The sequence below is a fragment of the Cricetulus griseus genome (assembly GCF_003668045.3).
Source record: "Cricetulus griseus strain 17A/GY chromosome 1 unlocalized genomic scaffold, alternate assembly CriGri-PICRH-1.0 chr1_1, whole genome shotgun sequence".
NCBI lineage: Eukaryota > Metazoa > Chordata > Mammalia > Rodentia > Cricetidae > Cricetulus > Cricetulus griseus.
This window is the reverse complement of record NW_023276807.1, coordinates 151,541,911-151,567,808: the sequence shown is the minus strand read 5'-3', so window position 1 is coordinate 151,567,808 and position 25,898 is coordinate 151,541,911. Positions and strand designations below refer to the sequence as shown.

Sequence of the window (25,898 nt, the reverse complement as noted above, 5' to 3'; positions counted from 1 at the left end):
TACCACCAAATACACAAATACAGTAACTCTTATTTAAAAAAAAAAGCCACTCAAGTGGTACAGTGCTGACAAGGATGACCCTCCTCCTCCTGGTGATGATGAGAACAAAGAAAAGCTGGCAATTGATATACCTGTTTGGGATCAAGAAGTCATGAAAGTCCACTAAGGAACATGGTTCTTAACTTATTCTGCTGCAAGGCACTTAGATATCAAAGGTTTGCTTGATGTCACCTGCAAGAAGGTTACCAGTGTGAGTAAGGGGCAATCTCCTTAAGATATTTGAAAAACCTTAATATGCTATACTGGAGAAGGAGGCTGGCAATGGGAAGACAACCGTGGAGTGAGGAGAAATGCTGTGCCTGGCACTGTAACACTGTAAGGATTATTCCAACTGCTAGTTGCACTACTGTGTTTATTATAATTGCCACTCACTGTTAGAGAACAGTTGACAAACACATTTGCACATGGATGTAGCCACATGGCTTGGTCCTCACTACTTGCAGTTCCAGCACTGGTCAGCTCCTCAGCTGCCTTTCCTTGGCTACACATTGAAGTTTCTGTTTGTTTGTTTGTTTGTTTGTTTGTTTGTTTTGCTCTGAATAAAATGGAGTTATGTATTCTTGCCAGGAAGTGGGGTTTGGGGATTTTCTTCTCTCTTCAAAGCAATTTCTGCCTAGTCCATTGCCCAGTTAACTTCAGTGAACTCTTCAAAGTCAGCATTATAAATAAGACAACTTTTATAAATAGTCATTCTGTCATAGAATTAACAAAGAATGATTCCTGTCCCTTGGTCAGAAACAAGAAAAAAGAAAAGGTGAAGTTTGAGTGGGGTTGTTAGGATGTGTTCTGGCCTCTGGAGTCAGCCTACATCACTGTTGACTGATGAGCTGGTATATCACTGGGTTCCCTTAATTGGCTTTGAGGGCTTGTTTTGTCTTTATTATTTTTATCTTTAATCTTCTCAGCTTTGAATGTGTTGTCTAAAGATTTAGTCTACCACCTGATTTGTAGGGCTGTATTTCTTTTTGCTTCTTAGAGGGGGCATATAACTAAACAATTTGTTAGATTTTCAATTGCAAAAGACACTTCCAAAGGAAAAGAAATCCAGAACAATGGGACACTGTCTTATAAAGGTATTACTCATGGGTTAGTAGAAAATTAGAAAAATTACCCTTGCCCTTAAGGAGCTTCTAAAGCAGTGTAAGGAAGCACACAACAAAATAAGTAAACTGTGCAGGTGCCAGTAAGCTACAGTTCTCTGCAGAATAATAAACTTTAAATAGGGTGGTTTTGAAAATCTTATAGAGATGTCAAACAAACAGTGACTTAAAGAAGGCAAGAATGCAGACAGGTGATGGTGGCTCACGCCTTTAATCCCAGCACTCAGGAGGCAGAGGAGGTGGATCTCTGTGAGTTCGAGGCCAGCATAGTCTATAAGAGCTAGTTCCAGGACAGCCTCCAAAGCTACACAGAGAAACCCTGTCTTGAAAAAACAAAATAAATAAATAAATAAAACTAAAAGAAAAGAAAAGAAAAAAAGACTGCAGCAAGAATGCTCCAGGTAAAGTGAAGCGCAAAGTCTCCAAGCTAAGGAATTCCTAGTATGCCTAGCCAGGATGCCCAGAGAGATGAAATAGAAGATGAAAGTAAAGTAGGAAATTACATTGGAATTATGAAGAAATATGGGGCTGTATCAGAAACTCCTGGATGTAGTGACTCTCCAGAGAACTAAGAATTAAAAGGCAAAACATTTCAAGACAAATTTCCAGAGTCTTCCAAGATATCTGATAAACAGAATTACATTAATAAATTTATTGTTGAAGAAACTAGAAGTATTAAATTATTCACAATAACTCAAGGGAAGCATGTGGTGTTCAGCGTGACACCTTCAGGGGAGCTATCAGTATGGATCATAGTTGATGTAGCTTTGTTTACACACCATCTAACTCAATGTGTATGTCTTTCCCTTCCTTTTAACCCCACTCCCCCATTTCCTTTTGGTGGAGAGGAGGAATTACTACAAAAGTAGCACGTATTTGAAGAAAAAAAAACAAACAGAAATGAGTTTCCAGTTCATAGCTAAGAACTAGTAGGGGGGAAATCTATGCAAAATTAAACATTTGACTTTAGGCTCATTATACCATGCTCTAAGTACATGAGATAATCCCCTGCTGACTGATGGTTTAATGAAGTAGGTGTGGTCCTTCAATCCACTGTTTAAATAACCACATACCTAAGCACTGAGCGTGAACATTTAGTTTATTTTCATCCATCACTATGTTATTATATTAAGAGTTAGCCTTTGCTAATAAAAAGCTTGGACCAAAATTCACAGTACCTTCATTTCTATTGGTAAGCCACAGTAAAGTTTCACTTATCCTGAACCATGGATCACTAAAATTTTAGTCTCATATGTCAAATAGTACCATGGTGCTGTATTTTTAAATATTAATTCATGGCTGCCCAAATTTTCTACACATACTACCATAACTGAGCAGTGTTTGTATGTATTCCTGGCTACTTTCATATAGAATTTTATGTAATAGAATATATATTTTTAATCCAGTCAAATTATTGTTACTGCAGTCAAATTTGGCTTCTCATACTCTCTTTCAAAGCTTAAGCCCTAACTCCAAGATAAGAAGTCATAAAAGATACCTTCTCAGCCTAGATTCACTGAGATGAACAGAGGCTACAATATTGCTTAATTTGACAACTATTTTACAAGCCTAAGGTATATCCCTCAAAATGAAGAATGCAGAGCTCAAGAGATGGTCTGTGGGTAAGAACTCACTGTGAAAACAAGAGAATCTGAGTATCTATTTAAATCACTAGTACCTATTTAAAGTCAGGCATGGCTGCAAATGCCTGTAACCTCAATGGTGAAAATAGAGACAAGCAGATCCCAGGACTTTGCCGCCCAATGTAGTAAAAATATTTAGTTCCATATTTAATGAGAGACTCTATACAGAGTGAGTGAGGGAAACACCCGAAGCCCTCCTCTGACCTCTGATCTCCACAGGTGTGCATAGCTGCACACATACAACAAATTATTATATACATACACCACACACACACACACACACACACACACACACACACACACACACACACACACACACTTTTTTAAAAAACTAGGATGTAATGAAAATATTTTCTTAACTGCTATGAAACATCTTGGAACACATTTCTATTATATAATAAAGTAATGTTGATATTATAATGTGGAGGAGCATGCCAAAGAACTTCTAGAATATGAAAATAATTTACTCAAAACAAGAATTACCTAGAAAGAATACCGTGTGCATCAAATGAATGGCACTTATTTTCCTCCTAGGAGTAAAGCAATTTATTTATTGTGATTAAATACTGAATTCCAGAAAGCCAAAATGACCAACCTATGAAGCAACAGTTCTCATATTCCAAGGCTCATGAGTAGCATGTATTCATTAGCCATTATTAACTCCCTTCTCTTTACCCTCTTCCTCTCTTCATCTCATTCACATATGCATGCACATGTATACACATACATACAAGTGACAGGTACACAGACACATATGCATGGTTGTCTTTTGTATCTTTATGAGAAGGTTAATTCTCCAAGCAGCATCTTCAGAACACTCATGCATTGCTGTCTAGTTGTGCATTTTGAACAGTGTTCTGTGTTGCTGCCTAGCTGTGCATTTGAACAATGTTCTATATTTTTATGTGTAGCTGTCCAGGTTGATCAGTGTACAAAATGTGTGGCTTTCCAGTGGAAGACTGGGAGCAAAAGTGAAGTCCATGTTCCCTGTCAAGCTGTCTGTCTCAGAGAGGAGCCATTTGCAGCCTAAAGGACACCCCTTTAAAAGAGTTGCCTTTTTTGGTTCTCCCAAAACATATAGGCTCCCATACTTCCTGCCTACGTATGTTTAAGTTGTGTGTAGAGTCATTTACATCCTCAAGAAAAATAAATAAATTTAAATGCAATTCAAGACAAAAAGAATTGGGAATACAAATCATTAAAAGAAAATAAGAGAGTTTAACACGGAGTGATATGGATTTTTCATTCAAATATAGAATTCTTCTCTTCCATATAAACTGAGGATTCTCTATTAAGCAAATATATTCAGCAAACCATGACTCCAGGGCTGGCTGCCATCAAGTTACCCAATCCTGAGGAATGCTGTCATCTTTCTTTTTACAGAGTTTTCTATGTGTACTTAAGGTTATCAAGGGAAATGAAGCAAAAAACAAATGAAATAGTTCAACTAATAAAACAGGAAACAGAGATCCTACTTCCACAAAGAAGATTCTCTATGTGGATGTGTTTTAAAGTATTGAGTTTCCAAGTGACATTTTGTTTAAACAAAGCATTCTTTAACTTTAAAAAAAAGTAAAAACTAAACCACTTCACTGGATAGTTCTCACTGCCTGTCTTGTGACAAAAATTGGCCTGGTGTTGAAACTGACTAAAATAAAGTATCTTCTTTTGGACATGGTTCTTATATTCTTCCCAACTTCAACATGTAATATAAATGTATTTTATTTGTACATTCTACAAGAGAAGGCCTGTAACATATGTTTGGATTTTCCAACTTTTAATGTCAGCAATAGAGGCAGCAAGTGTGATGAGTGTTAATCACAACATATAATTAGTAGAAATTTTCCTCCCATCTGATGTGGACTTTGGCAAAGCGAACTTGACAAACCCGGATTCCTATGACAGCTCTGTCACTTGCTAGCTGAATAACTTAATCCCTAAGCCACTGTTTCCTCATCCATCAAGCACATTTTTATGAGGATTAAATGGAATGATGTAGGGAAGCCCAGGACGCAGGCACATGGTGAGCATTTAGTAGTTGGGAGAGATTGTTCCCTGGTTTATATTTGGACTCACCCCATTCAAAGATAGAATGTACAACGTGCACTTTAATTTTTAAAAGTCTCTCCAAACTATTGCAAAATTATTTTTTAAATCTTCTTTGTAGAGTCATTTTTAGAGTCATTTGTAGAGTGATTTTTCCATTAACGATGCCTGTGTAAATTCTGTGGTCTTGTGCTAGGACATAGACTAAGAAAGAACATTCGGGGAAACCTTTCATGAGCAAGTATCCTGGAAGTGGAAGCTGGCAGAAATGCCTTTGTTTTATGTGATAACTTGTAAAAGAGAGGAGAAAAACATACCAAGCCTTATGAGATTAAATGAGGGTTATCAGTGGGGGAAGAAGAGAACTATCCAGTGGGGAAGAATGGTGCATGAATTGGCTTAAGGATAACGAAGCCAGGCAACTGAAATACATACATTTTCCAAAACATTTTCCAAGAAGGTATCACACACACTGAGTCTGGCTAACATGGTGCAGGCAGGCTGCAATGCTGCAGAAGGTGAAATGACAAGGGTGATTGATTATCATGTATCTTAAATATCACATAAAATGTTCAAATGCTAACTTAATGACAGGCACATTTCAAATGAGAGATTGAAAAGGGAGATTTTTCTTTTTAAAAGTCCTTAGAGTATTTTCAGGCATCGATTGGAAAGAAATAAAAATTCTATATTCAACTCTCAGAAAAATCATCCCCAAATTCTTTAGACTCAAAAATTAAAAGATGCCTAGTCTCTGACCACTCCCCTGGCCACTCACCATCTTATGTAAGGTAACTATCTTTTCATTGAATGCTGGATAACCTAAATTCTCTCCTACTCCATCTCAGACCTACTATTCCCCTAACAGTAACAAGAAAAACTGCTAAAAGGACAGATATCATGTTGTTTCTGTTCTCAAAACCTCAAATACCTGTCTCACTCAAATGGAGACCTTTATAATATGCCCGACCCAAATGACTGTCTCTGACATGACTCTCTATGCCAGTGTCTCTAAATTTATCTGCTTATACTATCCTTCAAGTACTGGATTCAATTAACACAAGGACTTCAACTGACTTAAGGATTTCAGCCTAGATCTTCAAGCAAATCCCATCAAACATGGTCTGAATATAATCCGCTCAAGACTTTCACTATACTAACATTTTCTTCTTACAGGACCCCACGAGACTATCGTCATCCCATTTCAGCAGGAAGTACCTTGGAGAATACTACAGTCCCTTTGCCCCATTGTTATCACTGAGGATAATATACACCTAGTTAGGGATAGTTTCCTGTTGTTCAGGGTTAGGATTGAAAGGTGTTCAGGCTTGGATATCTCTTTCAGATGACTTTTGGGTTTAGTTAAAATAGACATAGTTAGGATGTGACATAAGCAGATTATTGTATCCTCTGTACTTCACCCTTATGATTGTTATTTATGGATACTTCACACTGTTCAGTTTTAATCCCCTTTTAGACTAAAAGGGGAATTTTAGGGGACACTGTAACCACACCTCCTTGAGGCTGGCTACAGGTGTGCCCGACCACACCCGCCAGGGCAGGGTCAGGGTGATGTGAGGGAGGTTTAAGAGTGAGGGGTGCACACATGGTAGCTCTTCTTTTCCCCTACTTCATCGGATTGCTCTGCTTACTTCGTTTCCTGTCGGCTGGCTAGGTTGCTCTGTAAGTAAGGCTCTCCCTAATAAATATACCCTAATATCTCTACTGGCTCCGTATTGGTATTCACCTTATATTTGATTAGTTAAAAAATCAGGGAGACCAGTTAAAAGGTATTTCAAATATCACTAATGAGGCAACTATTAAGTCAGAGTTGAGATATAGAGGTTTTAAAGGAAAAGACTTAGGTAGTAGAATAAGAATTGATTGGTGACCTTTTGAATTTGACATAACCAAAGGGACAAAGTGAAGCTAACTCCTCAGTGCTTGTGACAGAAAGTGTGTGTTGGGGAAAGGCGCTATGAACCATTCAATTAGGTCATTGTAGAACATCCATAAGCTATTCAGTGAGCCTATTCAGAGAGATCTATAGGCTAAGAAGATATCTTAGGAATATTCTACTGGGTGCTTGCTAAATCTATAACATGGGGTAAGATCATTAATAAAACTACATATCAGGGGGCTGGAGAGATGGCTCAGAGGTTAAGAGCACTGACTGCTCTTCCAGAGGTCCTGAGTTCAATTCCCAGCAACCACCTGGTGGCTTACAACTATCCATTATGAGATCTGGTGCCCTCCTCTGGTGTGCAGATAAACATGGAAGCAGAATGTTGTATACGTAATAAATAAATAAATAATTTAAAAACTACGTATCAAAAGGACTGTGACCCAAATCATTGTTAACATCATAACTGACATCTAAAATAGACATAAAATTGTCAAAATGTTCAGTATTCATAATATTCATAATGAATGTGTTGCCATTAAGAACTTTCATTCCTGCAGACAATGTGAATTATCAAATTTATTTATCCACAGGTAAATATTAGGCATATCTATGTATGAATGGCAGAAGTTAATATTTCCATATAATATATTGAGATATATATTTTAAATTTAAATTAGAAAGAAGTTTTTTTTACATGTCAATCCCAGTTCCCTCTCCCTGCCCTCCTCCACTGCCCCCATCAACCCCCTATCCCAACCCCTTAGTGCTCCCCAGTGAGAGTGAGGCCTTTCATGGGGGATCATCAGAGTCTGTCATATCATTTGGAGCAGGGCCTAGACCCTCCTCCGTGTGTCAAGGCTGAAACAGTATCTCTCTATGTGGAGTCCGCTCCCAAATCCATTCATGTACTATGGATAAATACTGATCCACTGCCAGAGGCCCCCATAGATTGTCCAGATCTCCAAACTGACATTCACATTCAGGGGGACTGGATCAGTCCTATGCTGGTTTCCCAGCTATCAGTCTGGGGTCCATGAGCTCCCCCTTGTTCAGCTGTTTCTGTGGGTTTCTCTAGCCTGGTCTTGACCCTTTTGCTCAGCACTCCTCCCTCTCTGCAACTGGATTCCAGGAGTTCAGCTCAGTGATTAGCTGTGGGTGTCTGCTTCTGCTTCCATCAGCTACTGGATGAAGGCTCTAGGATGGCATATAAGTCATCAATCTCATTATCAGGGAAGGGCATTTAAGGTAGCCTCTCCACTATTGCTTAGATTGTTAGTTGGGGTCATCCTTGTAGATCTCTGGACATTTCCCTAGTGCCAGATTTATCTTTAAACCTATAATGGCTCCCTCTATTATGGTATCTCTTTTCTTGCTCTCCTCTATTCTTCCTCTGACTCAACTTCCTGCTAGCCTCATGTCCTCCCTCAAATGAAAATTAAATCAATTCCTGTATTACAAATTTCCTGTGCAATAAAATACATACATACCATGTGTAAGTCAAAATTCTAGACATTTGAAAGACAATCAAGAGATTGGTTATCATTATTTTTCTCAAAGTGAGATCAAAAGAGCCAAGAAACAGCGCTTTTCTGTCCTCTGAAGTATTGGTAACTTAGGATATATATGTAAGGAAGTTTGTGTTCTTTTATAGAAGCCTCCCTGGTTTCCATTTCCAGCTCTGCCATGCTTGATCAAGAATTTACTTTCTCAGTCCCACTTTCCCTGTATTCAGAATGGATTCTATTAGTGGCTTGATGAAACTGTTTGGAAAGTTACCTGTCCACATGTTTAATGTCTGACACAAAGGTTTTCACAACATGGCTATTAAAAGGGCAACTAAATAGGGAGGGGAAAGAAAGCTAGGTAATCACGGTGATCATATTACAACTGAATGTTTGTTTTTCTGTTTTAATGCAAGCACCAAAAATCTTGCTGGTTAATATTCTGAAATAAAAGCCAACTTATTTCCTTACACAGACTTCAACTATATTATAAGTCAAAATTTGAAGGATTGCAAACATACTCCCTATAAGTTTACAGAGCTTGCAATTCATCTGGAATCACCATAAGCTTTATAATCAGCAGTGTGCAGACATTTACCTGTGAGTTACATAGCAGGTACTTCCTCAGCTGTTTCTACGGGGTGGAACAACCGATTCTTACATAGTTGTCGCTTGAGAGATTAAGGTAATTTAGGGAACACACCCTTTGTTTCTTGAGTAATACGTAGATGGTGTTTCTCAGTCCCTCAGTTTAAGATGTTGTCAGTGAACTAAAGTCAAAGTTGGCTCCAAATCATTCCCCTGGGAGGTGAGGCTCATCCAAACTGAAGCCTGTGCTGACTCCAAACTTCGGTTTTTGTTTTTGTTTTTTAGAAATTTTACTGTATTCTTTTCCTTTTGACTGAAAATAGTTTCTTTTCTCATGCAATACATTCTGATTGTAGTTTCCACTCACTCTGCTCTTCTGGGATCCTTCCCACCTCTTCTGCTCTCCAGATCCACTCTATTTCTGTCTCTCATTAGGAAAGAACAGGCTTCTAAGAGACAACAACCAACCATGACAAAATAAAAGATGAAGCAAAACTATCATGTCTAGGTTGGACACAGCAACCTAACAGGAGGAAGAATCACAAGAGTAGATACAAGAGTCAGAGATCTGTTAGAACAATGGTGACACAGAATATGTGGGAGTAGCTAACCACTTCTCACTCCATGAGAAGGAACCCATACTTGGCACTGCTTATGTAACCACAGACAAGAGTCTAGATAACCCAGAGATCTAGGGTGAAACCAAACACTACTGCTCTAACATAACAAAATGATGTCTAATGATATTCTGCCATACCCAACCTTTGATCTTTAATGTTCAGGCTTTGTTGACCTTCAACTTACTCCTTGCTTTTGATTACCACTTACTCCACTCCAGATTTCACCTCCAGAAATACTGTCTGCCCATGGCTATTCTGTGGAAGACTGGCTTCTACTCCTTTCCTACTCAGCAATGACTAATATTTACTGAGCTCACAAAGCTCAGATATTGTGGCCCATTGTAGGATATAACTGGAACAACAATTTGCTGAGAGGACAAGTGAATCCACTGATGCTAAGGGAGTTAGTAAATGTCAAAATTGCAGTTTTCTCCCAACTGCTGAACTCAGAAAGCCAGTTCTCAGCAGTAAAACAAAATAAACAAAATGAAGTAGAATTGGTTAGAAATGTAAAGCCATTATTTTTAGGTAACTTCCTTCCTGCTATATTATTTAAACACACTTTTATTAAATGATGTATTTGATCAAGACTATTTTTAATTTACAATGTATCAAGTCAATAAAAAATGAAAGTTAGCAAATATACAACCACCTCCATTTCTAAATTGTCATTGGTCCCATCCACAGCACATAATATACAGAGGATGTATTATGACAAAGAGAAGAGCACCATTTATAAATCTGGTATCTGAACGTCACTCAAGCCCTACAAGGCAACACTGCCTTGAAACCTAAAGTTAAGAAGCCAATGGTCACCTTAGAATATCCTTTGTTACCTCAGAATGTCCAAAAGCAAATAGGAAAAAAAGTGGAAGTCAGACTAGAATCTGCTTAAATGTGACTGAGTCCCAGTTCTGCTAAGGTCTTAAAGTGGAGTTTACATGGGCTATAAATATTCATAAATATTATAAATATTTACAAACCCTGAAGTATGCCTGACCCCTCTAGAGTCTATAGCATCAGAAACAATAGCATGAAAAACATCTATTCTGAAAGTATTCACTGACTAACCTATTTAACTAGAAACATTTTTATCATGTCTTATATAACTTCATTTTATCTTCAAATAGCCTTGTGAGATAGGCAGTTATTCCTATTTCTTTTTTATATATTTATTTAAATTAAAACAATCTTATTTTATATATCAATCCCAGTTCCCTCTCCCTCCCATGCTCCCATGCCCCCCTCAAATCCCCCATCCCATCCACCATCCACTCCTCAGGGAGTGTGAGGCCTTCCATGAGGGATCATCAAAATCTGTCAAGTCATTTGGGGCAGGGCCTAGGCCCTCCCCTATGTATCTAGGCTAAGAGAGTATCCCTCCATGGGAAATGGGCTCCAGAAGTCCGTTCATGCATTAGGGATACATCCTGGTTCCACTGCCAGAGGCCCCATATACTGCCTACTGCTCCTAGCTGACACCCACGGTCAGGGGACCTGGTTTGGTCCTATATTGGTTCCCCAGATGTCAGACTGGGGTCCATGAGTTCCCACTTGCTCAGGTCAGCTGTTCCTGTGGGTTTTCCCAGCTTGGTCTTGATCCCTTTGTTCAGCACTCCTTCCTCTCTGAAACTGGATTCCACGAGTTTGGCTCAGTGTTTTGCTGTGGGTCTCTGCTTCTGTTTCTATCAGTTACTGGATGAAGGTACTAAGATGGCATTTAAGGTAATCGTCATTCTCATTATAGGAGAAGAGCATTTAAAGTAGCCTCTCCACTATTGCTTAGGGTCCTAGTTGAGGGTCATCCTTGTGGATCTCTGTACAATTCCCTAGTGCCAGATTTCTCTTTAAACCTATAGTGGCTCCCTCTATTGATGTTTCCCTTTTCTTGCTCTCCTCTATTGTTCTCCCTACTCAATTTCCCTCCCTCCTCCCGTTTCTTTAGGTAAATGACAACATGGCTACCCAAACAAGCTGTCCTGGTGACTTCCCCATGGGAGTGTCCATGGCCATGTCTCTCCTGAAGGAAAGGCGACAGTGAATCAGACTGCTCTAAGTGATATGCCTGATGTAATATGAGATCATATATTAATGCAATGCAGTGGTTAACCTACACTGCAGTTTATGAAGCTGTAAGGAAAAAAAACATACACATCATCTGTTGTTGGAGAGACAAATCAGATATTCCACATATCACATATTTACTTTATGATTCAAACAGTATCAAAATTACAGCTATGAAGTAGCAACAAAAATAAATTTATGTTTGGGAGTCACCATAACATGAGGAACTGTATCCAAGGGTTGCAGTGTTAGGAAGATTGAGAACCATTGTGGCTCTTGCTGCTTTCCTTGTCCAAGTTGTCATCTGTTATAATGTGAAGTAACATCTTGCAGTAGCATCTTAAAGGAAGTTATTGTTCTAATCCTCAACCCCGCCACACATTCTCCTCTTCATTCTTCACCCTCAATGTGATCTCTCCTCAGCACACCCTTTGTTATGGTCCCTAGTTAAGATGGGATTGCTGTGATAGCACCAAGTTTGGGAGCTTGGATGGTCTTACAGTACTACAAAATCTTTAGTGGTTAATCTTAATAGCATACCAATTGTGGGCTGGGCACCACATTGCATATGTATAGTCCCAACTTTCAGGAATCAGTGGCAGGTAGATTTCTATGAGTGCAGTCCAGCTTGGTCTACATAGGCAATTCCAAGCCAGCCAGAGATACATAGTAAGACTCTCTCTCATAAGCACAAACAAATTTAAAAAAACACAAAGTATATTGACTGGTAGAAAAAGATAAAGTAATTCTACACCATAGTCAGAAGTTCTACCAAACTACTTCAAAAAGTCAACAGTTATAAGAGCATTCTGATAGGTCTGGGCTGATTCCTTACTAAGCTTCTATGATCAGATTCATGGACAAGCTAAGAGGCTCAGAAAGACAGTCATGGACACTGAGAGTATGTACTTCCCAGTGAACTGAGTGGCTTTCTTATTTTTGACTCCTGTTCTCAGGCCAAGACCAGTGATACCACAGTCGAGGTTCTTCAGTCCGTTTGTAGTGGCTTTCGTTGTCATAACAACAGTAGTGATCCTGGCCGTGACTATAGGTCTACTTATTCACTTCTTAGCTTTTGGTAAGTACTTCTCAGTTTAAATAATGAAATATATTCTCAGATTAAAAATGAAGTCTTTCCTCTTATGACTATATGAGCATGAAATAATATTGTTTAGAATTCTCCTCTAAGTATATATTCATATATATCCATATTTCTTCTCAGTAAGCATTTTAATTTGGTTTTTTTTGGCTTAATTGTTCTTTCGTGGGGTAGGTGGGTGATGTTTTGGCTTTTTAAAATATACAAAGTATACCCAGTTCTTGGCTGGTGGAAGTAGGAGAGCCAGGAACTCAAAGTAATCTGTGGCTATATAGAGACTACAAGGCCATCCTAGGTTGTATGAAACACTCCCTCAAAACTCCAAACTAAACAATATATAACTGTTGGAGGTCCTGCCGGTCAGAGATTGCAGTCAGCTATCTCCAAGCTCAGCAACATGGAGGATGTCCCCCACCCACACCTGCTTTCTCCAGGGCAGAGGTTTCCTTGTCTCAACCTGAGCTTATTTGGAGAATGTCTCTAGGCCTGGATGCCTGACTCATCTCTAATGTGACCCTTGACACAGTTCCCTGCAGAAGCTTTCCCTCTGTTGCCCATATAGTAACCTGACAACTTGTTAGGAGATTTGCAATAGGACCCTGCTGCCATATACAGTCTTAGACAGGAGTGTGATGTTTAATGCAAATTAGGTCACTGTCCCCAGCCTTTATATCTCTACTCACTCTGGAATAAAGCTGAGCTGTAACACTGAAGCAGTCTTCTGGAATGCTATTTCCATCATACCACAGACCAGACAAGGCCCAGCTTGTTTGCTTGCCAGTTCTTGCCCCTTTTCCCTAGTGGCCATGAACCTTGGGGAAGGAGGGTACCTGCAAGCACAGCCTACCTTTTTAATATCAAAAACATTGTTACACAGATGAGAACCACTATAGACTGGAAAATAAAATCTCTCACTACTTCTTTCCTGCTAACATTTGATGGCTTTGCTTTTGTTAACATCACGATTGTTTTTTTCATTTAATAACCTGATAAAATTATGAAAGTAAAATATTGCAAACAACCTTGAGTCTAAATGCATGAAACTCAGATTTGCCTTAGTGTTTGATAACTCATACTGTGTCCTGAAAGCAATCTTGCTAGCTAAGCAGCTACTATAATCAGTAGATAAGTTTGTTGCTGAGAAATAGAAAGCTGTAATGTCAAATTTTAAATGAGATACATGATTTTAGTATTAATTAACCTTTAAAATAGTTTATATTATATCATTAGTTGATTTAGATAGCATGGACAGAAAAAATTAATGCAAAAAATGTATATATAAATATATATAAAGAGGTGTTTTTAAATCCTCATAAATACTATTTCAGAAGTTTTAATGAGCAAAATGAATCATATATATGGTAATTTTATAATAATATAAATAATATAATGGTTAATGTTATTTCAGAAGCTTTAATATAGAAAACATATTATTAGATAATATATAATATTTCCCTTAAAATACACTTTGATTTTGTTTTAGGGATAATTATGTTAACCCTCATGTATGGTGTGCAAATAGATATGTATGAATATGGATAAAAACAAGAAAAAACACAATTTATGGTATGTCCTATTATAAAAAGCAAAAATAGTTGAAAATAACATTATCAATACTAGAAAAAAACAGTAATGAGGAATAATCATTTCAGATTATCGGTTGTAAAGGTTATAACTGAATTGAGTTTGTCATAGCTTCTTACCATCAAATTGCATGAAGTTAAACTTCAAATAAATTATAGATGGAGGAAGAAGAAATAGCATTGAGCTCCATATTAAATTAATGATTATGATAAGTAATGACACTACACTGTCACACTTAAATATGAAGAAGTGCCCAGGTGATCATATTCAAGACTTACTCTAGTGATCACTTATGAAATAAAAATGACCTCCCCCACCCCCATTTAAACAAACTTCTTTTCCCTTAGTGTCGTTAGCTCTTTCTTGTTATACTTATTTCTCTATGGGTTGCGTGTATGAATGATCAGAGAGAAGAAGGGATTTTTCTCAAGAGGTTCTGCTAAGTTGTGTCCATATTCATAATCTCCTGTCAATATGTGTATTTCAAGGATTCTTGACATCTTTAAACTGAATGTTTATTCCAGAACATTCCTTTGGGAAAAAAAACCCTCACAATAAACAACCAGAAAAGACAGGCTGTGAGTATTCCAGGAAATTTGTCTACAAAAACTATTGCCTGAGGGGCTGGAGAGGTTGTTCAGTGTATAAAGTGTCAACTGCCCAAGCACACATGTTAACTCCAGGCACAATTCAAATATGTTTAACTGGAGTGGGCACAGACTGGCAGATCCTGGGGTTTGTCAGCCAGAAGTCTAGCTGGAGTGATGAATTCCAGATTCATTAAGAGACCTTGTCTCAAAAAACTAAGGTGGAGAAAAAAGAAGACACTTAGCATTGGCACACACACACACACACACACACACACACACACACACACACGTACACATACACATGTACACACACATCTAAGCACATATACATGCACCCAGTACATCACACTCACATAAAATAACTAAATTTTAAAAAGAATATTGGAAAATTTTTAACTATTCTATTACTTGAATTGTTTTTTTAACCAATGAACAATTACATATTACAGACATCTATTGTTACTGAGCGAGTAAATAAAAAATATCATTTAGACATATTACTAATAAAAATTATAGTATTTCTGTACAACTTTGAAGGAGCTAAGTCATGCTAGTCCAACATTTTTTACCTTAAAAATATTAGCTTTGTCAATCTTTTAAAAACTCAAAAGAAAGTAATCCTGCTAAATTTATATTATTATGGATTTTTCTTTCTCTTAAGGAATACTATTTTAATTGTATAACTTCTAATAATGCTGCACAAAATAAAAATTAATCTACTTAGTAGCACTATAGTAATCATGACTTCCTTTCTTCTCCAGACAAGAAAACTTACTTTTACCACAGCAGCTTTCAAATCCTAAATGTTGAATACACTGAGGCTTTAAATTCCCCGGCTACACAGGAATACAGGCATTTGAGTGAAAGAATTGAATCTATGGTAGGTTAATACTTGTCTTTGTTTTTTATTTCTGCCTAAAATGAAAACAGTAAGAAGCCTAATGTAATAATAGTTTCATATAATAATGTCCTGGATATTCTGTATCTTTTCTTCCCTTGAGAAGTGAGAAATGTGTTTCTTGGCTTTCTCTGAGTTAATTTAATTTGCCAGTATACTGATTTTTATTCACATTTTCATATGTCATAATTCTAACAAGGTTACAAAGGCCATAAATAAATTTGGATTTTATTTGATTATGACTTCCAAGACTGGAAGTCTTTGTGTGGTTAAGAATTGAGATTATCCTTTTATATTCCTTTCACTTTTTCTTTTTTTCTCTCATTATTCAAGAAAGCATGTAAAGTAGTAGGTGGAAAAGATATATTCACAGTCCACAGCCAGGGGGTGGTGTCACAAGCCTTTATTCCCAGAACCTGGGAGGCAGAGGCAGGTGGATCTCTGTGAATTCAAGGCTAGGCGGTTCTACAGAGCAAGTTCCAGGACAGCCAAAGCTGTTACACAGGGAAACTCTGACTCGAAAAACAAACAAATAAACAAAAGGATATGCTCACCATACAAGGAATAAGATAATTTGGGCAACAAGCTGGTGTGATGATAGGCCTACTAGTCTGACTATAAATTTTCAAAGCGAACTTCTTCTCATGCATGAAGATATCACTGTCTACTTGCCCTGTTCTGAAAAGCAGACCCCTAGTACTCATGCAACAGCAGAGAGCTTGGATAGCTTTCAGTCCCGGGTTAGAGTTGACCAGACGAAGGTTGCTCACCTACCCTCTCCTTTTTAAAAAGACCTAAATATATAAATCAATTCAAAGCTTGTGAAACTTTAATATACAAAACAGCCATCTGATAGTCTCATTAAACCTCAGATTTTTGGGCCCCCACTGAACTTCTGATTCAATAAACCTCACATTTTTAACTAGTTCTAGCATGTCAATGACACTGTGTCTACATATCACACCCTGAGAGAAAGAAGTTAATCTTCAACAAGTACTATTACTGCTTCAGAACTGAATAATCAACTTGTTGCACAACTTAGAGGCAAATTTCATTGGGAGCCAAACTGTAGACATTTCAGCAGAAAATACACAGTAAGCTATGCCTCTCACTGAAGAGCTTCAGTCTCTGTCCATTAGGTCCTCTCCCTCCATTAAACTCTCAACATTCATATGTGTCTGTGACCATATAACACAGTGGAGTTTTTTAAACTTTTTCCAGTTGTGACTCCTTTTGTCCTACGAAGTGTTTTTTGTTTATTTGTTTGTTTGCTGTTGCGTGTGTGCGTGTGTGCGTGTGTGCGTGTGTGCGTGTGTGCGTGTGTGCGTGTGTGCGTGTGTGTGTGTGTGTGTGTGTGTGTGTGTGTGTGTGTGTGTGTGTGTGTGTTGTTTGTTTAAATGAGACAGGTTCTTACCATGTAACTCTGGTTGGCCTGAAACTCACAATGTAGACCAGACTGACCTTGTACTCACAGAGACCTGCCTGCCTCTGATGGAGCCACCACACCAGGCTGTCATCAGAAATATTTATGTATTCCTCAGTGTATAGTATATAGAGACTGAAATTAAATATTTACTGACATTAATCATAAATAACTTTCAAATAAGTACACAAAATATTAGAAAAATACGTTCACCATGAAAGGAATAATTAATTAGATAATACCTTGGTGATGTGTATGTTTACATATATATAAATTTATTAAAGATAAAAGCAATTTATATACAATTTACATACTAATGAGGTAGATGTTACTGTTTATTTTTACAAAAAGATTCAATCTTGGCTGAACATTTGATCGAGCAAAATTCTAAGTGTCTGCAAGGTCTTTGAGTTAACTGATAATTTGATAATGCATTCCACGTAAGTAAGTAGTCCAAATTGCTAAAGCATGTTTAGGGCCTGTCTTAGTTAGGGTTACTATTGCTGTGTTGAAAAACATGACCAAAAGCAACCTGGGAAGGAAAGGATTTATTTTAGTCATAGCTCCATGTAACAGTTCATCATTAAAAGCAGTGAGGGCAGGAACTCAAGCACGGAGGATCCTGGAGGCAGGAACATTTACAGAGGCCATAGAGGAGTGTTGTTTATTGGGTTGCTCCTCATGGCTTGATTAACCTGCATTCTTCTAGAATGCAGGACTACTAGTCCAGTGGTGGCATCACCTACATTGGACTTGGCCCTCCCCATCAATCACTAATTAAGAAAAAATCACAGGCTTGCCTACAGCCTGAACTAATGAAGTCATTTTCTTAACTGAGGCACCCTCTGATCAGATAGTTGACATAAAACTAGCCAGCACAGAATTAGTTTAAAAATTATTGGAAATTCTCTCAATCTCAAGCTAAACTTTATTTGACTTTTTTTAAAATGAACTTCAAGTTAGTAATTTAAACAGCAATTTTTAAAATCAAACATTCCAACATATACAATGCAAAGATGCATTACTTTGGTACTTAAATATTCAGGACTGACAGTAGAAAATGATTAAATGTCTTTGTTTCTTGTGATTGAATCATACTTACACTAAAAATGCTGTCATGCATAACCTAATCCAAGATGCCTCTGATAGCATTGCATAATACAAAGGACTAAGGGTACAAACACTGTACTTACAACTCATCTTGAGCACATCAGTACTCCCTTACTCACGGCTTTCTCCATTTGATCTGTTCTTAAAAATTAGAGAGTTTGGATACATCATTTGTACTAAGAATTATCTTCTTGTTGCTCAATCCATGAACATCCAAAAGTTCTTGGAGCTATCAAAGATCCAAACCTCAAGAGAGATCGTCATAAATGGTTACTCATGAGAAGTCTTCCTATCTACACAATAATGCTATGTAGTATTTTTCTGCTTAGCTAAATATTGAAAGGATCAAGCTTCACTGTGGAGGTTAGGACTCAGCTTCTTATTAACACAGCAGATGTCTTAATGGGGCCATTCAGTTTCAGATGGATCAGGTCAGATATGTGAGGTCAGCTCAACCTTAACCAAGCATAGGCAGAACTGAGAGAAGCTAACAGTAAAAAACGGCATAAGAAATACCATACATTCAGCAAAAGGTCATGAGAAAACAGAGTAATATTATATATCTTTGCAAAATACTTACTGTCTTATAATGCATACATATAGACACACAAACCTTGTTATCCTTAAATTGATCTCATTTTCTAAAACATAAATCACAAAGTATGTACATACCTTTTACCATTAAAATGAAGGTAATTCAGTGTTTTTATTAAGATTCTACACAATATTTAAAAATGTCAGGACACACATAAATGTAAAGAAGAAAAAATTACATAAAAGCCCAACGGTGCTACACATCTAGTACTAACCATTTCAAGCTCTGAGCCGACCTCCTGTGCAAACTGCATCTGTAACACAGACGCAAACACACATGCCTTTCTTTTTTTGGTTTTTCAAAACAGGGTTTCTCTATGCAGCTTTGGAGCATGTCCTGGAACTTGCTTTGTAGATCAGGCTGGCCTTGAACTCACAGAGATCCGTCTGCCTCTGTGTCCCGAGTTTGAGGATTAAAGGCATGTGCCACCACTGCCTAGCCACATGCCTTTCTTACAGTGGAGTCAAATATATGCTAGTACCTTCTTTTCCTCAAAAAATACATCTTCACTTAATTTTATATGTTTCAGTATTAATGGATTCAGAACATTGAAAATACCTAATAAATATTATAGCATATAGGATCACAATATTTTATTTAAACATTTCTCCATAAGCACATTTTTAAATTCTTTCAATACATTTTGTTTGGTGTGTGTGTGTGTGTGTGTGTGTGTGTGTGTGTGTGTGTGTGTGTTTGTCCTTTTTTGTTTTTGTTTTTGTTTGTTTTGGTTTGGTTTCTGTGGGGAGCTTTTTGGTGCAACTGATGTATATTGTATCACCTTTATCACATGCTAAATATTTCCTCTTGTTTCTTCTTTCCTTCACTCTCTTCCACAAGATCAGTCGTTGCCTACATCATTACCAAGTTATATTTGAAGTACTGTATCTTGATAATATGATGTTAAATGTTTCCTTGAATATTTGATTATGATTTTCCTAGTTAATATATACATGTATCTTTCTGTAGAAGAATAAATGCATATAGAAAGAACCAGCATTTAAACCAGGATCTCATGACTGAGTAGAAGAGTTGCCGTTTCTTGGTGGTAACAAGATGTAATAGGTCTCTGCAAACCACAACTATTATCTTCATCAATATTTGCATAACAGGCCAGGTGTTGGTGGCACATGCCTTTAATCCCAGCAATCAGGAGGCAGGTGGATCTCTGTGGGTTTGAAGCCAGCCTGGTCTACGGAGTCAGTTCCAGGTCAGGTTCCAAAGCAATACAGAGAAACTCTGTCTTGGAAAGAAAAAAAATGCATTAACAGCACTCCTATAACAAACAAGACAATGGGAATGAACTGGAAGACGGAGAGCAGAGGAGTATGAGTTCCAGGACCCCTACCCCCTTTTTAATAAAGGGCTCAGCTGTTAAAAGCTATGTTCCAAAATAAAGGGGAAAAGTGACTGTCTTTGATTTACCTTAGTCTTACTTAAAATTTTTTAATGGTTTTTTGTTGTTGTTGTTGTTGTAGGTTGTTGTTTTTTGGTTTTTCAAGAGAGGGTTTCCCTGTGTAGCTTTGGCACTTGCTTTGTAGACCAGACTGGCCTCGAACTCACAGAGATCCATCCACCTGCCTCTGCCTCATGAGTGCTGGGATTAAAAGCATGCACCACCAACACCTGGCAATTTTTTAATGTTTTTTAATTTAATTTTAAATTCACTTTATTTATTGTTTATTTTTATTGAGTATAGATTCTTCTCTCATACAATACATCTCATCCACAGTTACGGCTCCCCTCTCCTCCCATGTCCACTTCATCTCCCCTCCCACCCAGATCCACCTCCCCTCCATTTCCTCTTCAAAAAAAAGAGTGCACTGCACACACATTCTCTCTCTCTCTCTCTCTCTCTCTCTCTCTCTCTCTCTCTCTCAGTCCAGTGTTACAGTAGATAGATCACATGATCACAAGCCTTATTTCCCTTCTTCTTCGAAAACTGTACTTCCTAAATCCTTGAATTCAAGACAGTGGCAAAACAAGATAATGGATATTAAAGACCACAACACATCATCTCTACTATTCAGTTCACCTCACAGAAAACAGAACAAACTGCAGCTATCAAGTAACAGACTGGGAAGAGTGATTTTATAGAACACACAGAGAGCTGATACAGTGTTTCCCTTCTAAAAGCAAAAATGGGACAGTTATACTTTAATTCTATTTGCAACGCTTTTATATGACCTACTATATTAATATGTATAGTGATGGCCCTTATGTTTTAATGTTTGGAATTTACTTAAAAGACACATGATTCACATTAGTCCTTAAAACCCATAAATGTGACTCGTAAGAATACTAGAGTATTCTTTTTTCTCTTTATTTGTTCTCCTTTCATAGAATACATGCCAAAAACAGTTTGCCCTCCTTCCACTCCTCCTAGTCCTCCACACACACACCTCTCCCCTCCCCCATATTCACTGCTTTACCATTTATTTTCCTTCAGAAAACATTAGACTTCCCAGAGAAGAATATTCTATAACATGAAGAGGATGTAAAAACCATCAATTATGAGGAAAACATAAAATCCTTTCTTCTTAAGTATTTACTTGGTTTTCCCCAATGCTATAAAAAAATCAATAAAACAGGATATAAAACCCAATGAATATAAAAATTAATTATTGAATGGTCTGGTAAGGAGCAGTTATGACTCAAGCTCTTAATAAACACAGTAACATGTCTTTTTACATAAAAAACTGAAATATAGGTCACTAAATGATAGAAATAGTTCATGTCACACTGTAATTTAGTAAATTTTGCTTTTTCTTTAAAGTTGCAGTATTTCCTTAATTTTTAAAAAAGAAAACATGAATTATTTTAATAAGGTCAAAGTTTTACTGTCTTTAAGAAATTTTAAGGTCTGTATATGGAAAAACAAAATTGCTTTTCCATTTCAATGTTTCTATTAACCTGGTAATGGGAATTGATATTTAAAAGTTACGGTATTACAGAAATCTTATAACTTCAAATCCTGGATAAATATAATGTCCAGCAAGCTGCCTGATTCCTCATTTCAACTATCTCATGTTGACATACACTGGGTTAACTGCACCATATAAGTGAAAGCAATCAACTCCATTATAAAACCACAATGTACCTGATATTGTACCACAGGAGAACTCTGACAAACTATTCCTTGTTAGCTGTGAAACCGAACTTTGTACCTGAGACAACTACCTCTACTAGGAAATAGCTAAGCTTGTTAGGTCATGAAAGTATCAACAAATGCTATAAGTAATGACTGTAGATTAGGCAAGAATCAAAATCTAACAGGGAAAGCACTGTTCTTTGCTGTTCACCCTTCCTTCATATTTTCATCACTAATTGGACTTAATCACCTAATTAATCACTAATTAGTCTTAACTGATTTCATCCATCTAAAATAGTCATTGTAGAACACATGCATATTGAGTTGTATGAAATGATTTCCCTAATGCTGACTTAAGTCTTACCTCAACTACCTCATTCACTACTAGCAAATCATGTATCATGAGGTCTCATGAAGTAAAACATTTGATGTAATTAGAGTGACTTGTATTGAAGGCATGCCCTGTCCAGACCATCTCTGCTTAATAGCTGTGAAATAAATAGGAACCACATCAGAAGGTTACACTATCTGCCTGTATTAATTCTATGTTATCTGTGTTAAAACTGACCAGACCTCACCTGATAGATTTCTACTTCTCATCATATAAGTTCCATGTTATAGTCATTAAAATAGGAAGGAGAGACTGCAATTACAGTGAGGTTATTTACCCATTTTCTTTCTACAGATTACTGACGCATTCCGAGAATCAAATTTAAGAAGTGAGTTTATCAGAACACATGTTGTCAAACTGAGGTAAGTAAAAGAATATCAAAAGGCATATTTGCAAAGATGCAATATAGTCTGTTTGACTTCTGTTTACACTATAGATATTAAAAGGCATATTCACGTAACTGTTATAATAAGATGAAAATATAAATACTAAGAAAATGGGCCAGCTTAAAAAATGAAGTGAAATGCTGTGTCTATTTTGCTATTGATATAAATAATCATATCACTGCATTCTGGATGGGTACAAGAAAAGCTGGTGTGAGGGGACAGTAACAGGGCCATGCTATTGTGTAAATCCACTGGGTATCATAAAGCAGTCTATGTAAACAGTGCCTCCTTGAGTTGAACAAACTTGAGATGTATTCATCTGAGATCAGCACACCATGCCAACACCACAAGTAAGTTTTGGGCTTCATTTTCACAGAATGTCATAATAAAAGGATGACATTGTAGTAAAGATCCATGACAAGTCTGAAGTGAACTAATAGCAGGAGTGGCAACATGCAGCCTTTGGGAATCTGCTACTCCATGTGATATGACAAAAAAGGCTCTTCCAATGAAAACATTCACACTGAGCAATGTTCCCAGAAATGTCTTAAATGCCCACATTGCTCAATCCTTCATGTGGCAATATGAAAATTCCTTAATGTGCAAAAAGGGTACATGAATTATTCCTCAAATTAACATCACAAAAAGCAGAATTATGGTTAAATTGAGTTTTGATGAGGAATTAGAGGTGAGGAGGAAACTATGGGAAGAGTACCAAACATATTTCTATCTGTTCAATGAGCATTCCTTTGGGTAATTTGTTGTGTCTGTACTAGTTTGTAATACTCAAAGTTTTAAGCCAACACTAAAGGGGTAGGTAGAAAAGGCCATTAACTCCCCACTTCCAACTAATCCACTGAAGTCTGTCTTCTGACCACACTCCAAAATACAAGGTATTCTTTCCAATTTCATCAACAGCATCCAAATCACAAAATCCAAGAAAATCACCTTAGTTCTACTCCTAGACCTCTGCGCACCATTTGGCATTGTTAGCTTGTCCTTGAAATATCATTCACTGTCTCTTAGAACTCTTCACAGCCATGATTTTCCTGTTACCTATCTAGATAATCTCTCCATTTCCTTTGCTAGCTCTAGTATGGTCTTCACATGTTGAATGTGTGTGTGCACTGTGAGCCACATATCATAGTTCACATTCTCTCGTTTCAGTGGCTTCATGATCACTGTGGGTTTTATTTACTAAATATATCTTTATTCGCTTATTTTCAAACTGTGTATGTCATTCTAGATTACATATTTTTTCTATGACTACCTGAACCATATTGATATTTGTGTACTCTCTAACCTATTTTACCCTTTCTAAGTACATTTAGTCAACTTTCATTTATTGTAATAACATATACCTTTGGTTTTATTTTATAATCTTTCATATTCTTTACCCCTGCTTATCATTCTTTGTCCTACTGACTTACTTTATTATGAGTGACTGTGTTTTTCTTCTTTTTTTCTTCTACTATTTAGGGGTTTTCTATTCTAGTTGTCCTATTTTAGTGAATATTAATAAAATATGAACAAGAACTGAAATAATTCCCTATCTTCCTTCAAAATGATACAGGGAATTTGATAGTCTTGTTTCATTATTATCAGTGATGTTCTAGTTACACTTTATTTCCTTTTACAGATGTGTGAGTGCGGTGTGCAGGTATGTATGTGCATAGGCACATGTTTGTGTAGGTGTATGTGAGCATGTATGAGTGTGTATATGAAAATCTAAGGGTGGCACCAAATGTCCTCTTTGATCATTGTCCACCTTTTACACAGAGGATCTCTTTCTGGTCTTGGACTTGCTTTTCAAGTTGGTCTGTCTAGTCATCTTGGACTGGGGCTCCTTCTCTCTGCTTCCCAGGAACTGGGAATACAGGTAGCCTATGATACCTTCTTGGCCTTCACATGGATTTTAAAATAGTAGTGATTTTTCAGCACCTACAATATTTTGTGACATACTATCTATCTTTCTGTGAAGAAGTCACAGTCAACTTCTTTCATTTCCTCTTCATGTTTAGCTAGTCTTTTCTCTATTTTTTGTTAGAAGAATCATTTCTTGGTCTCTGAATTTAGTTCTATTATGTCCTGGAATTCTTATTTTCTTTTGTTTAGTGTGCTTCAGATTCATTGTGATCAGAGACTTCAAGTATTTACGAATTTGGGATAATTCTTTTTTTAATTTTAGAAGCAATCTTATTTACATATCCATTCCCCCATTCCCTCACCCTCCCATCCTCCCATGCTCCACACCAACCACCAACTCACCCCCTCCCCAAAGATAGTGAGGCCTTCCATGGGGGACCATCAAAGTCCATCACAGCATTTGGGGGAGGGCCCAGGCCCTCCTTCATGTATCTGAGCTGCAATAGTATCCTTCCATAGAGAACTGGCTCTCAAAGTCCATTTGTGCTCTAGAGATAAACACTGGCTCCACTGTTAGAGGTACCATAGACTATCTTGGCCTCCTAGTTGGCACCCACATTCAGAGGGCTTGGTTAGGTCCAATGCTGGTTCCCCAGCTTTACAACTAAGGTCTCCATGCTCTCACTAGGTCAGGTCAACTGTTTCTGCGGGTTTCTCCAGCACTGTCTTGGCTCCTTTGCTCATTCCTCCTCCCTCACTGCAACTGGATTCCATGAGTATGGCTCAGTGTTTAGCTGCGGGTGCCTGTTTGTGCTTTGATCCGCTACTGGATGAAGGCTCTAGGAATGGTAACCAAGGTGGTCATCAATCTCATTATAGGGGAAGGGCATCAAAGGCAGCCTCTCAAACACTACCTAGATTCTTAGTTGGGGTCATCCCTGTGGATCCCCTAACACTTCCCCTGTGCCAGACCTCTCTCCAAATCTGTATTGTTTCCCTCTATCAAGCATCTCATTTCTTGTCCTCTATTCCTCCCCTGACTCAGTCCTCCTGTTCTCCTCCCCCCTTAATTTCCCCCTCTCCCTTTCCCACCTCCATCCTCTAGCCCCCCATGCTCCCAATTTGCTCAGGGGTTCTTGTCCCCATCTCCTTCCTCGAGGGACCGTGCAATCTTCTCTTGGGGTCCTCTTTGTTTCCTAGCTCCTCTAGCAGTGCGGATTGTAGGCTGGTAATACTTTGCTCTATGTCTAAAATCCATATATGAGTAAGTACATACAATATTTGTCTTTTTGTGACTGGGTTACCTCACTCAGGATGGTTTCTTCTAGTTCCATCC

General features: G+C 37.6%; 1 protein-coding gene across 1 annotated transcript in view; it reads left to right on the top strand.

Annotated features, from left to right (window-relative positions):
* Positions 1 to 7,275: 7,275 nt before the first annotated feature.
* LOC100758807 (transmembrane serine protease 11D) overlaps positions 7,276 to 25,898 on the top strand; it is a 40,165-nt gene continuing 21,542 nt past the window's right edge. The window contains exons 1-4 of the mRNA XM_027390709.2: positions 7,276 to 7,345; positions 12,455 to 12,607; positions 15,564 to 15,682; positions 22,605 to 22,672. Coding sequence (XP_027246510.1) covers positions 7,276 to 7,345; positions 12,455 to 12,607; positions 15,564 to 15,682; positions 22,605 to 22,672 — 410 coding nt within the window. The remainder of the gene's footprint in view (positions 7,346 to 12,454; positions 12,608 to 15,563; positions 15,683 to 22,604; positions 22,673 to 25,898) is intronic.